We start from the raw sequence: 13,507 nt of genomic DNA, 5'->3' as shown, positions 1-13,507 counted from the left end.
TGGTCATTTGGATGCGCATTATGTGACCATGAATCCAAGTATGCATTTTGCTCGTAGAATTTAGTTGAGGTTTTATATCGAATGGGTTCAAGTAATACCTCTTACAAAGAGAATAATTATGAACAACTTTAGTCTAACGAGAATTCGTTTATTAATGATATTTTGACCAGAGTTCACACGTATGATATTAAGCGGGATCAGAAATTTATCAGATATGATGTCGTAGGCATGATTTGATAGACCTAAACCTCTCTGAGGACATGGTTGAGGATGGGAATTCGTGGAGAAGTAGAATTAAAGTTAAGGATTTTTAGAGAGAATTGAATACCTTAGGGCTTAGACTTAACTTATTTAGGTCACATACCATAATGGTATTTCCCTTACATATATTATTATTATTATTATAATTATTATTAGCTTTTATATAGCTGTTAAACTGTGATCTTATTATTAATATTATTATAATTAGCAGTGGTTTTTATATAGCTGTTAAACTTTGATTTCCTTTATTTTGCTTCATACACATGTACTTAGAGCCGAGGGTCTCTCTGGAAGCCACCTCTTTATTCCTTTGGATAGAGGTACGGTGTGCCTACATCCCACCCTTCCCAGACCCTACTTATAGCTTTGCTGTCGGTGGGATTTTACTGGGTATGATTGATTGATTGATTGATTGATGTCGTAGAGATTATTACAAGTTTTTCGATATGTTTACAAGGTAGAAGCTTAAATACAGAAAACCAATCCAACTTAAATGGTCTGGTCTCAGGTTTTGAAATTCCGCATTTTCTGTCTCGTTCTCAGGCCGGTCCAAGTAATTAGCATGTTATAAACTAAACTAAAAAACATGACAACTAAATCATGTAGCAGATGAAGTAGTAATTGATAAACCAAACATAAAATCACAATCATGCGCAATTCAAACTAAAATAAATAACCACGATTAAAAGTCGAGTATAAATACACAGACATGCACAAAACACAGATAAGAATGTGCATACACGATTATGGTCAATCCTCCCATACGCAAACCATGTACCTCTGTCACCACGCCACAACCATCAAACCTGATTAGTTGAACCAAACATCAAGACGCGAGAACAATAACTTCAACCAGATGCTGCCATGGATTCTATTAGAAGCTGGTAACCTTCAGGTACGGTTGCCTGTGCGCGAACGCACCCAGCTAATGCTGGAACATCAGAATTCACGTCAAGAAACCTTCCTAGTAACAGCAGTAAATGAAAGTCAGAGATTCTCTTCACGAAAGGAAGACTCTTAGTACGATCCAAATGGGTCTTTAAGGTTCTCATTGTGATCACTGTGTTTCGATTTTCAACTGGAAATGTTGATGATAGCGGACCCTGCAAAAGAAGGCGTGTTAATAATACAGAAACTTAACTATATGAAGAGTGTCCGTGTGTGATTCTGTTTGAAGTTGCAATACTAGGTTAATAAGATGTTAATGTTCGTTTATTTAATATACGAACGAACATGAACAAAAAATTTGTGTTCGTTTAATTAAAAGAACAAACATGAACGCATGTTTCATTCGTTCATTTAAGTTCGTGAACGTTCGTTTGCTTGTTTTTTTTATGTTCATTTATGTTTATTTACATATTAATAGAAAATAATTAAACATAAACTTGACGAGTCAGCTAGTTAATGGTTTTCACATACTAATACTTTAAATATACATTTATTATAACAAAAACAATCATATTTTGAATATAAAATCGTACGTAAGATTTCCTTTTTACATGTAAATAAATTTTGGCTTAAGATACCTAACCAATGATTTACAATATAAAACATTTTGAAAAAAATGAAAAATGGGTTGTTAGTTGACCCAGACACAACCCGTGTAGCTAAATGGGTTCGCGGGTCCTTCCACAAAAACTGATGTAAACCCGTTTATATCGAGCCCAAACCCGAGAATTTCGTGTTAGCTTAGCATCGTGTCAGAAATTCACACCCCTACTTGAAGGCTACTCGTCTAGCTTTATGTTAACAGATATTGGTGAGGCGCGTAAGTTTTTCCTAACGGATTCTATGGTTTCATAAAAAAGAGTGTTTTTATAGCAAAACATTACTGCAATAAATATACAAACAAATTCAAAATCAACGATCAAATAAAACATCGAGAATGAAGAAAGAACCTGATGATCAAAGATCTTGACAACCACAAGAAAGAAATCATTATCCACCTCCCTAGTATCCTTCCCACCAACCACCACATCCTTCTTCATCTTCGACAGCTTCGGGTCCGCATCCTCCGCAATCTCACTCTCAAACCACCCTTCCTTAAACAACTTCACACACAAATCACTCATCTGAAATGCCTCGAAATGCACATCCGCACCACTGTCCTCATTCACCTCCAGCTTCACCACCACAGTCACCCACTCCTTCAACTCACTCTCCGCCTGCAACTCCACCGCCTGCAAAACCTCCCGGTTCGACAAAGTATAATCCTTTTTCGTCTGCCCGACCGTCTGCGTAAAGATAAACCCCAGTTTCCTCATCCCTAACCCCAACGCAATCGCTTCCACGATCCTCTCCTCATCCGAATCCCTAAACAAAGCCAAATTCTCCTCCGTCCCTTGCTGCGGCGGCTCGTAAATGAAATCCACCTCCAATTTCCCCTCGTCCGACACCGTCCCGTACATAAACCCGCCCCGCTTCACCGCAAAAGCCAAACTTTCATTCACATAATGCTGAAACCCGTTCGCAGCGTCTCGATCGAACGACACGGAATCACAATTGGGGTTTTCTTGGCGGGTGATTCTCATCTGTTTGGCAATCAAATCATCCATGGTCATCTTCCGGCCGAATGATCCAGCAGGTGCGAATTTAGGGCCGGCGATGGTACGTTCACCGTCGTACGCGAGGAATATTATTGAGCCGTGGGTTATTCCAAGATTGGAGATTAGGGTTTGTGGGTTTGACATGTCGGTGAATTGGGCGATTTGGGATGGTGATTTGGCGAGTAAAAGAGATTGGTTTGTTGATAATGTTTGGTTTTGAATTGGGACTCGGAGTTGTGATTCGATTAGGGTTTTGAGGTGTGCGATTGTGATGTTGGGGTTGTCCATCTGTAATCGTTCGATTCCGTCGCGGCTTCGGATTCTGATCAACATACTGTCTTGTGATTTGAATGATGATGGTGAATTGATGGTGATTATGATAATAACAATAATAATAATAATAATAATATGCAGAATGAGTGATGGAACAAGATGAAGATCTCTTGGAGAAGAAAGATGAAGGAAGTGAGTTTTATACTTTTATTATTATTTTGCGATTGATGAAGTGGTGGTGGTATTCGTGTTTTTAAGGATTTGTGTTGTCAAGTTAAGAATCATACGAGTGTTATGTTTGGGCCAGGTTTTTGTTTGGGCCTGGGTTAACGTTTTTAGTTATTTGAATTTTGAAACCCATGTTTGTTTATAATTTGATTTTTAATAATGGAAATTGATATGAGAGGGTAGAGGTGCACAAATCGGGGTTTTTCTAATACCCGGGTTCGGGTATGGAACCGGTTTCGGGTATAATCGGGTATTGAAAAACCGGGTATTGAGAGAAATCGGGTAGGGTTCGGGTATGGTATTGAGGAGAAAAACTCAACCCTATGTACCTGGGTAGGGTATGATCGGGTTCGGGCATTGGAACCGGGTACGACCGGGTATTAATACCCAGTTTTGAATTTATAACTTTTGTATACATTTTTAAACTCGTTTAAAATTTAAATTTGCTTTGTAATTTATAAAAATAATTAAACTACATTACAAAAACCATAAATCCACTTAATTACAAATTAGTTACTTAATAATATGCATTTTACAAAAACTTAAACATAAAAGTTGTGAAGTAAACATAAAAATATACCATAAAAACTCACGTAGTATTTCGGGTATTAGAAAATTGGTATCTGGTATCGGGTATAACCGGGTACGGGTATAGGGTATGACCGGGTCCGGGTATTTACGGGTATAAATCGGGTACGGTTCCAGGTACGGTATTGAGCTCAAAATGCATACCCTATCCATACCCTACGGGTAGGGTCGGTTCCGGTTTCGGGTATAGAATACCCGGGTATTAAAAAAACCGGTTTCGGGTATTTTTTTCGGATCCGGTTCCGGGTACGGGTTTTTTGTGCACCTCTATGAGAGGGTGGCTTTATGGAGTTATAGTCGATTCTTTTCTTTTTTTACATCTCCCCGGGCAACAGTATCTCCGTCAGCGTGGCGACTCACACGTCAATTAGCGTGCGAGCTAGACGGCCAAGATTTTAATCTAGACAATATTGATATTGATATTGATCTTGGTCTTGGATTTGACTAACGCATGCCCCTTTGGGTGTGACCTAATACTCAAAGGGAGCTTCTTGAGCATTTTAACCGTTCGGAAGATATTAAGATGGTTGTTGTAACTTGTCTTACCTTTACATATTTTAGTAACACTATTGTCGTCCACTAGGTAATAACCATATTGAAGACTTGCTTTAATAGCCCGTGTTATTATTGGAAAGATTTCACGATGTCAAATTTCATATCATGTTTGACCATGTTAAAGTTTAAACACATATTTAATGCTTTATTAGTGTGTGTGCATATTTAATTTTATATCATTAATATTGACCAAGTGCATAAATGTGCAAGTGGCATCTCAACATAAAGGACACTATCTACACAATATTAAACGACGTGGTTTATCAATACATTAATGACACTATGAGGGTTGTGAACACAAGCCTCGAGAGTGGCAAACACGAATAATTGGACCAAAATTTGATGCCACTAATGATTTTCACATCATCGTATCATACTCCTTATTTTCTTCATCGTGAACAATGTAGAACTTTGTAATTTTCTTCAAAAATTTTGCATAGTTTGAATTTGTTTAATAACTAACACCGTATATTTTGTTGTAGATTGAGGAGAAGATACATGAACCACTATTTCCGAGCCTTTTGAGATGAGGCACATACAAAGGTCAATGAGAGAGTATTCGTCTGAACAACTGTTCCCTTGTGTAAAGGTGCATGAAATGTTGATTTCTTCTGTTTAAACAAAATCAACTATATTTTTATCTGATTAGTCACTACATAGTGTTCGTGTCATCACTCGTGGAAACTATCAGGACTTTTATTAACTAACATTTAAGTTGTTGGATTTTTCATCAACCAACACTTGTATTTTTGTTTTTCCTTGAACCAAAATAAAGGTAATGAGCGACTTAGTAAAAATTATGCTAATACGAATCCTGACACGACAACCGTTCAGGGCCACCGGAAATCAGGAATCGAATACTGAAGGTATGATAATACGAATACTGAAGATTAGGCCATCAGAAATCGGGAATCGAAGGTATGATACTATGATTTTTATTACTTTCTGTTAGTCGATAAGTTTTAATGTTTTATGCTTGCAAGGGATTTGGATAATTGGATTTTAGGGATAGATCGTTACCGTATAGTCGAACTCGAAGATGTGACGGCCTGCAAATTGTTTTTTTTTTTTTTTTTTTTTTGTTACGCTTGACACAAAGTGGGTATTTGATGATGATTGTCTATTTCATTAATTTATTAAATCTTCTTCATAATTGAGTTAGAATTGAATAGATTGGCCTTGGAGCGGGAGGTTGGAGGTGTAGCCATTAGAGATATGGCGACCAACCGACTTCACTCCACTCTGCTTCTTTTCTAGGTTCCATGTGTTTAATTTAAAATATAATTTAACATAAGTGTCAATAATATCTTATTACTACTTACAATTAAATAAATACAATTAAAATATACAAGATTCATATAATCTAAGCATTGAGCAGAAAAAGCTTTTCAAAATTAAAGTTGTTGAAGTCTTGTTTACGATTGACAATGTCGTAAGAAAGACTCAACGGATTGACAATGATATCTATTGAAAACGAAATATTAGAGAGTACGGACTATAAAGACTTGATTGAGAGCTTTGCTTCCCAAAACGCTAGGAGAGCCTCAAAATTCGCTTAAGTTCCATCGTTTTGATACACTACTTTTGTTTTGTTTATTTTAGGGAATATGTCATAGCTGTTGGGAAAAACGACCACCTAGCCACGAACGGTAAACAAAAAGTGCGGAATTAAACTTCGTTTGGCTAAACTTTTTCCCGACCCGAATGAACCAATGAGGATGCAAACAAATAGGGTAAATAAAAGTAAATAGTGACACAATAATTTTAGCGTGGAAAAACTCTCAAGGCGAGAGTAAAAAACCACGGGACTACTAGAGCCGCTTCAAATCCACTATCACCAATAATGAGCAATACAAAAGTTCTTCTCTAGGTAAAACTAGAGGCATACACAAAACATCATATACTTGGTACAAACAATCTTCAAGTATATGGAATCAAACTACAAAAGAGTAACGAGTAAGAGGTATCACCAACGAGAAAATGAATCAATCTCTGACACGTCTCTTATCTTCACAAAACACCAAAAAAAAACTTGGAGCACCAAAATTCTATCTTCGTCTGTGTTTGACGGCTGAATAAATGGAATCCAAAACTTGTTCTCTATTGTTTTCGTATAAGGTGTCGGCTGGAATAATAATCACAACCACAAAATACTTGATGCTCACACAAGCCCAAAGTCCAAAACCAAGAACCCATTGGCATTACTTGTCGTAAAACTCTACGGAAGAGTTTTTTTTTTTTTTTAATAAACACATATATTTTCTTGCTTTTATTTATATTACTAAATAATAATAATAGTAATAAATCCCATGAAGGTTAAGATTATTTGTCGGGTTTTCTCATTGGCAAAAATAACCCAACAATAGCTTTATTTTATAATATTTGTATTCGTATTTTGGTTTTTTGATATATAATTGATGAGTTTATATTATAAGAAGAGGCCTAAAATTTGTCTCGCACGGGGCTTAATTTTTTTTAGCATTCTCGAAGACGGGCCTGCAACCGTTGACAACCCATAAATATGGTTGGAGAGTGTTAGAGGCCGGAAGAGGCATCTTGATAGATGAACTAGAAGTGGTTAAAGCAAAAAACATGGAGGTGAAGACACCAAATGTAGAGGCGATGGTACATAACCGGGCATGAGACACGAAGATGTATAGGCTAAAGAAAGAGGTAGAGACCAACCAACGGATGATGAATTTGCATAGACGTAGCATGGAATATCTGCTAAGTAGACAATGTATAGACATGATTGACATTTCCCCCTTCCAAACCCTCTCTCCTGTTTAGCTAGATTTATTTTTTTATATATAATTTTAAAAATATTTTTTTATTCTAGCTAGAGTTTTTTTCTAGTTCATGAATTACGATATATGTTATACTATGTTTTGTAATTGTTTGCTTCTAAAATTCGTCATTTGTTTTTTATATGTTTAGGAAATTCAATATATTTATTATCATTGTTTTTCATAAATAAGAATATTACTGACAGATTATCGAAAGAATTTTCATCGGTAAAGTCTTTGTCGACAGGTATCCCGTATTCGGCAGAAAACATTTAATGACAATGACTTCATTGTAAAAATAGTCGGTAAATTGTCGCTCGATAACAGTCCGTCAGTATCCGTCAAAAATCAAATTATCCAAACCCTTATTTTCAAATTACCAACATATTTTCAAAGGATTAGACCGTGACCGAAATTCATTAGTTTTGTTGTTACTTGTTAGTTGTTACAAATTACTATAAAACAAAACAAAAGTCAAATCGTACACGAAAACACTTAACATGTATGCAATATATATATTATATCAATTAGAGTGCATAATACTGATTCATTGACGTGTCTTGGTATTAAATATATTAAACATTAAATCATAAGAAATGAATTATATCATTTTTCTGGTAGGCAATTACATCTTATTACTTTAATCATTTACGTACTTGACGATAAAGTTATTCAGAAAATTATGATTTTACTTATCTTAGATGAAGAAACAAACAAATAAAAACAGAAGCAACCTTTAATAGATTTATCAATATCAAGATGCCAAACAAGCCTCCCAGAATTTTGTATCACTCTTGTTTTGATTTGAAGGATCATGAACACAAGATCTCCATTGTTGCTTAGATGAACACATCAGCTTAGCTTACTCTGACACTGATTCTTGTACTTGTCATCATCTCCATCATCCTCAATCTTTATTAGTGTATGTGTATATTTAGTTTTATATCATTAATATTGACTAAGTGCATATATGTGCAATGGCATTATCGGTTGCATTGCAACATAAAGGACACCATGTACACAACATTGAACGACGTCATGGTCTATCGGTACACTAACGACACTATGAGGGTTGTGCCCACATAAGCCCCGATCGAGAGTGGCAAACACAAAAAAAAATAGATCAAAAAATTTGAGGGCGCTATTGCTTTTCACATCATCATATCATACTCTTCATTCTCTACATCAATCGTGAACACTGTAGGAGCTTTATAATTTTCTTCAAAAAATTTTCAACATTTGAATTTGTTCAATAACTAACACCGTATTCTTTTGTTGTAGACTAAGGAGAAGAGACATGAACCACTTTTTGCGAGCCTTTTGAGAGGACGCACATAAAGTGCCCAATGGGAGAGTCTTCGTCTGAACTAGTGTTTCCTTTTGTAAAGGTACATGAAATGAAGATTTGTTTTGTTATCAAAAATTAATTATATTCTTATCTGATTAGTCACTATTTAGTGTTAGTGTCGTCACTCGTGGCAACTATCGGAACTTTTATTAACCAACATTTGTATAAAGGATGTGTTATATTTATAGCATTTAAGTTGTCGGATTTTCATCGACGAACACTTGTATTTTTGTTTCCCTAAACCACAACAAAGGTGATGAGCGACTTAGTAAAAATTATGCTAATACGAATTCTTACATGACAGCTATTGATGACCCATGAATATGTGTGGAGAGTGTTAGAGGCTGGAAGAGGCATCTTGATGGATGAACTAGAGTAGTGCTTAAAGTAAAAAAACATGGAGGTGAAGACACAAAATATAGAGGTGATGGTACATAATCGGGCATGAAATACGAAGGTGGATAGACTAAAGGCCAACCAACGGATGATGAATTTGCATAGACATAGATAAGGGTGGCAAACCCAACCCAAATGGATTGTTTTGGATCTAAATGGATAAACTTTAAAAGTAAAATGGGTTATGATGGATCATAAAAATTCTTCAAGTGGGTCAGGATGGGTTGGAAATATACAAGTGAGTTTCATTTATAGGTTAAAATGGGTCAAAACAAAATATCCAAGTTATCCAAAATTTATCTATTTCAAAATACCCAAACTATCACGTGTGAAACAAAACTCATCCGAACCCAAAAAACGATCAAAACGAAACAAAAACCCCGAACCGACTAAAACAAAACTGAACCGAAATAGAAAAACGACCCAAACGAAACAAATAAAAACGGTAATAAAACCGAAAAACTGATCAAAACGAAACAAAAAAAGCGAAATGCAACCGAAAAGCTAACCAAAACTAAACAAAAACACCGAATCGACCAAACCGAAACAAAACTGAATCGAAATAAAAAAACGACCAAAACGAAACAAAAAAACCGATATGAAACCGAAAAGTTGACCAAAACGAAACAAAAAAAAAGGCGAAATGCAACTAAAAAGCGAACCAAAAACACCGAATCGACCGAAATAAAACAAAAAAACCAAAACGAAACTGAACCGAAATAGAAAAACGACCAAAACGAAAAAAAACGAAATGCAACTGAAACCTGACCAAAACAAAACAAAAACACTGAACCGACCAAAGCGAAACAAAAAACCGAAATAGAAACACCGAAACGAAACAAAAAAACCGAATTGAAACTGAAAAACTGACCAAAAGAAAACATAAAAAAACTAAATGCAATTTAAAAACCGGACCAAAACGAATCAAAAACACCGAACCGACCAAACGAAACAAAAAAATGAAACGAAACTGAACCAAATTAGAAAAACAACCAAAACGATACAAAAAAAACCGATATGAAACCGAAAAACTGACCAAAACGAAACAAAAAAAAACGAAATGCAATCAAAAAGCTTACCAAAACGAAACAAAAAAATTGAAACGTAGCCGACCAAAATAAAACAAATGAATCGAAATGAAACAAAAAAAATGAAATGAAACCGAAAAAACATACTAAAACAAAACAACACTGAAACCAAAAAAACCGAGAAATCGAAACCGAAATCATTGAAATCGAGCAAATACCGAAACCGACCGAAATGAAAAAAAAACGAACCGAAAAAAACCCCGAAAAACTCGAACCTGAACCGGTACAAAACGTTTTTTTTTATTATTTTATGAACGAGGATGATGGGGGAAACATTTTAGTTATTTTACATTTTGCGTTTTTAATCTATATTTTGAGTTATTATTTTTTCAATAGTTTTTAGAATTTTTTTTGAGGGGATTTTAAAACCCTTTGTATTATGTCAACCTTCACTTGGTTCAAGATAAGTTAGTTTTACCATCTTGACTCATATCCAGGGGTGTGCAATGTTGTGAGACTGAACCGAACCGGTCAGAACCCGACTCGGACCGAGACCGACAGTTGCATGAAATGCATAACCGAGAACGGACCTGTTTGAGAATTTCGGGTTTTGATCACAGTCGGGTTCGGTTTCCTCGGTTAGGGGAACAAGACCGAGACCGAAACGTAAACAAGTTTTACTTGAATATCCAATATCCATGCATATGCTTAGACATAGTTGCAGAGTTGAAAAAATGAAGAAAAGTAGAATACAATGAGGATGAAGAAGTTTGGATGAAGACAAAAAGTCCAGCTTAATAATATTGTTTTTCCTTCCTAAGTTAATGGTAAAGTTTACCTTCCCAATGCATTAAAATATTTATTGAATAAGAAAAATCTTCTTTTACTAGCTTTTTGAACGATTATTAACAAAAAATTTAGATTGTAATTTGTATGGGAATTTTAAAACAAATAACTAAATTATAAAATAATATCAAATCTCATCGGTGATTAAAGTATAGTAATAACAAAGAACTGTATTTCTAAAGAATGTAATTTTATAGAAATACACAAATTATATGTTCATATTATTATTTAAAATAATATAAAAATAAACACCAACATGTGCAGTTCTAATAATAATAGTTAAATTTTATATATTTATGAGGAATAAAATTATAATAAGTTTTTTTGTTAAGCTTAAATATTGTCAAGTTTGGAAAGGTTAAAGATGTTTGTTTTAAAATTTAAACTTTGGTAGATAACTATGATAAAAAGTAAAAAAAAAAAACCATGGTTTTTTGGTAGAAAGTGAAGGTATGTCTAAAAAGTTAAAACCCCACTTATTTACTTACCCAAATATTTTATTCATATTTTGTCACTTCTATTTTTTTCTTCTTCTTCCTCCCCTTAATCTCATCTCCATGGAAGTGAAAGCTCAACAAAATCAAAATTTATAGGATTAAATGTAATTTATTATGTTCTGAAGTTTTTGAATATTCCTATTTCTGTAAGGATATTACCTAAAGCTGCATATTGATGGTTGGATCAATCCCACTCGGTGCAATTTTAAAACTTCGGTTACTCTCGGTCCAGACCCGAGGACCGACCCGAACCCGAACTTTCAGAATATAGGAACCGAAGTCGGACCTGCTTATATAGCATCGGTTCGGTTTCGAGTAATTTTCGGTCCGGGTATCGGGTTTTTTGGGTCCGGCGCAACTTCTGCGCACCCCTACCCATATCCATCCTAACCATCTATTTTAAAAATCCATCATGACATCATATTCATCCTGACCCATCACCCAAATCCAATCCAATCCAATCCAATCCACTTCGATTGCCACCTCTAGACATAGCATAGGAGATCTGTTGAGTAAACAACGTACAGTCATGATTGACACTGCCCCTTCCGAACCATATCTATTGTTTAGCTAGATTTATTTTTGTCATATATAATTATAAAATATAAAATGTTTTTTATTCTGTTTTATTCTAATGAGTTTTTTTTTTGTTCACGATATGTTTTATCTATGTTTTGTAATTGTTTGTTTCTAAATTTTATGAATTATTTTTATATGTTTAGGAAATTCAATATATTTATTATCATTATTTTATTGTAAGAATGAATATATTGACAGATTATCAAGAGAATTTTCATCGATAGAGTCTTTGTTGGTAAGTGTTCCGTATTCGTATTTGAAGAAACACTAATCGGACCCCGGGCAGACTACGGATAACCTGAGGGTTAAATAGATGTTTCCCACGAGGGGTTAGACCCGGCAAAGATGGTTCTTCTGATAACCTGCAAAACAGACACCGTGAGCTCGTCACTGAAAAGGGGGGGTTCCTCCTTGTGACCACCCTCCGGCGTGAGAATCAGACTAGATTGCTCTTGAATATAAATGTATATTAAGAGATTGCTAGAGCAGATATCAGGTATAATATGTAATACGAGATAGTATATGATGATAAGATGATAAGATCATACCATTTGGGGTATTTATAGCCGAAGGTAGGTTTCCAAGAAGGTGTAGCCGGCTGAATAGTATTCCTGTTCTACCAACTGTGGCCTAAGCACGTGCCATGCTGGTAGTTGGTGGGTAGGCAGCGGCTGACAGTGACCAGGCCTGCTGTGTACTATTCCTTTTCCACCAACTACAGGCTATGCACGTGGTATGACAGGAGTTGGTGAGTAGGTAGCGGCTAATAGTGACATACAGTACAAGAGCATGCTGCTCGCTATACTGTTGTCAATGAGCTGTCGTATCTTTGGTCAGATCTTTTGCCCATACCTCGTCAGGTACAGTACAAAAGATATTTCAGTATCGTACGGACTGGCTCATTTGGGCGGGAGTATTCCCCCTCCCGCCTTTGTGCGGGACTGTTCCCGGCTTGCTTATTCCTTCAGGTGACTACTGAATTATTATGAGAGTTAAGCCTTGTGCGTGTAGCCATGCTGCGCGGGTAGCCTTCCCTGATGGCTGGTATCCGTAACTGCGGGAACAGGCGGAGTACTTGGAAACCATTGGGAGGCGTTTCCTGCGGGGACAGCTTGCGTACTGCGCGTAAGGACGTCACGTCTCTGAGCGTGGTGGGTCCTGCTGATCCAGTTGGTTTCTGCGCAGACGTCCCTTTAAGTTAAGTCTTGCGGGTTCAACCGCGCAGACATCCGTTAAGGAGTCTTGCGGGTTCAACTGCGCAGACGTCCCTTTTCAAGGTGAGTCTTGCGGGTCCAACTGGGCTCTGCTGGGACCTACCTCTTCAAGTCCCCCCAGTCCAATGTTCTTCTCATGAATGTTTAATAAAGTGAGGTGAACTTTTGGACTTAAGCAAAGGGTTTTTGAAAAGGGTTTAGCTTTAAGGTTTTCCATGGGGATTCTTCCCGCGGAAGTCCTAATGTCACGCAGAATTTCCCACTGTTCTGCTTGATCTTTGGGTATGATGCGGGTAGGTCTGTAACCTCCTCGCAAGTCAGGAGCGTTGAGTACTTCTTGTGTAGATTCTCCATGAGGTTTT

At 36.2% G+C, this 13,507-nt stretch overlaps 1 protein-coding gene across 1 annotated transcript; it reads right to left on the bottom strand.

Annotated features, from left to right (window-relative positions):
- Positions 1 to 918: 918 nt before the first annotated feature.
- On the bottom strand, positions 919 to 3,140 carry LOC143586494 (NPL4-like protein 1). Its single transcript, XM_077068037.1, has 2 exons — positions 2,160 to 3,140; positions 919 to 1,364 (listed from the first exon to the last, which is right to left on the bottom strand). Exons 1-2 carry the CDS (start codon positions 3,138 to 3,140, stop codon positions 1,110 to 1,112), a joined length of 1,236 nt encoding a protein of 411 aa, XP_076924152.1. The 3' UTR covers positions 919 to 1,109.
- Positions 3,141 to 13,507: the final 10,367 nt, after the last annotated feature.

The sequence above is a fragment of the Bidens hawaiensis genome, unplaced genomic scaffold (genome assembly GCF_021521415.1).
Source record: "Bidens hawaiensis isolate Kalapana, Puna unplaced genomic scaffold, B.hawaiensis_p1.1 tig00034685_1, whole genome shotgun sequence".
Lineage (NCBI taxonomy): Eukaryota > Viridiplantae > Streptophyta > Magnoliopsida > Asterales > Asteraceae > Bidens > Bidens hawaiensis.
Note: the sequence above shows the minus strand (reverse complement) of the source record. Positions and strands in the feature narration are given on the sequence as shown.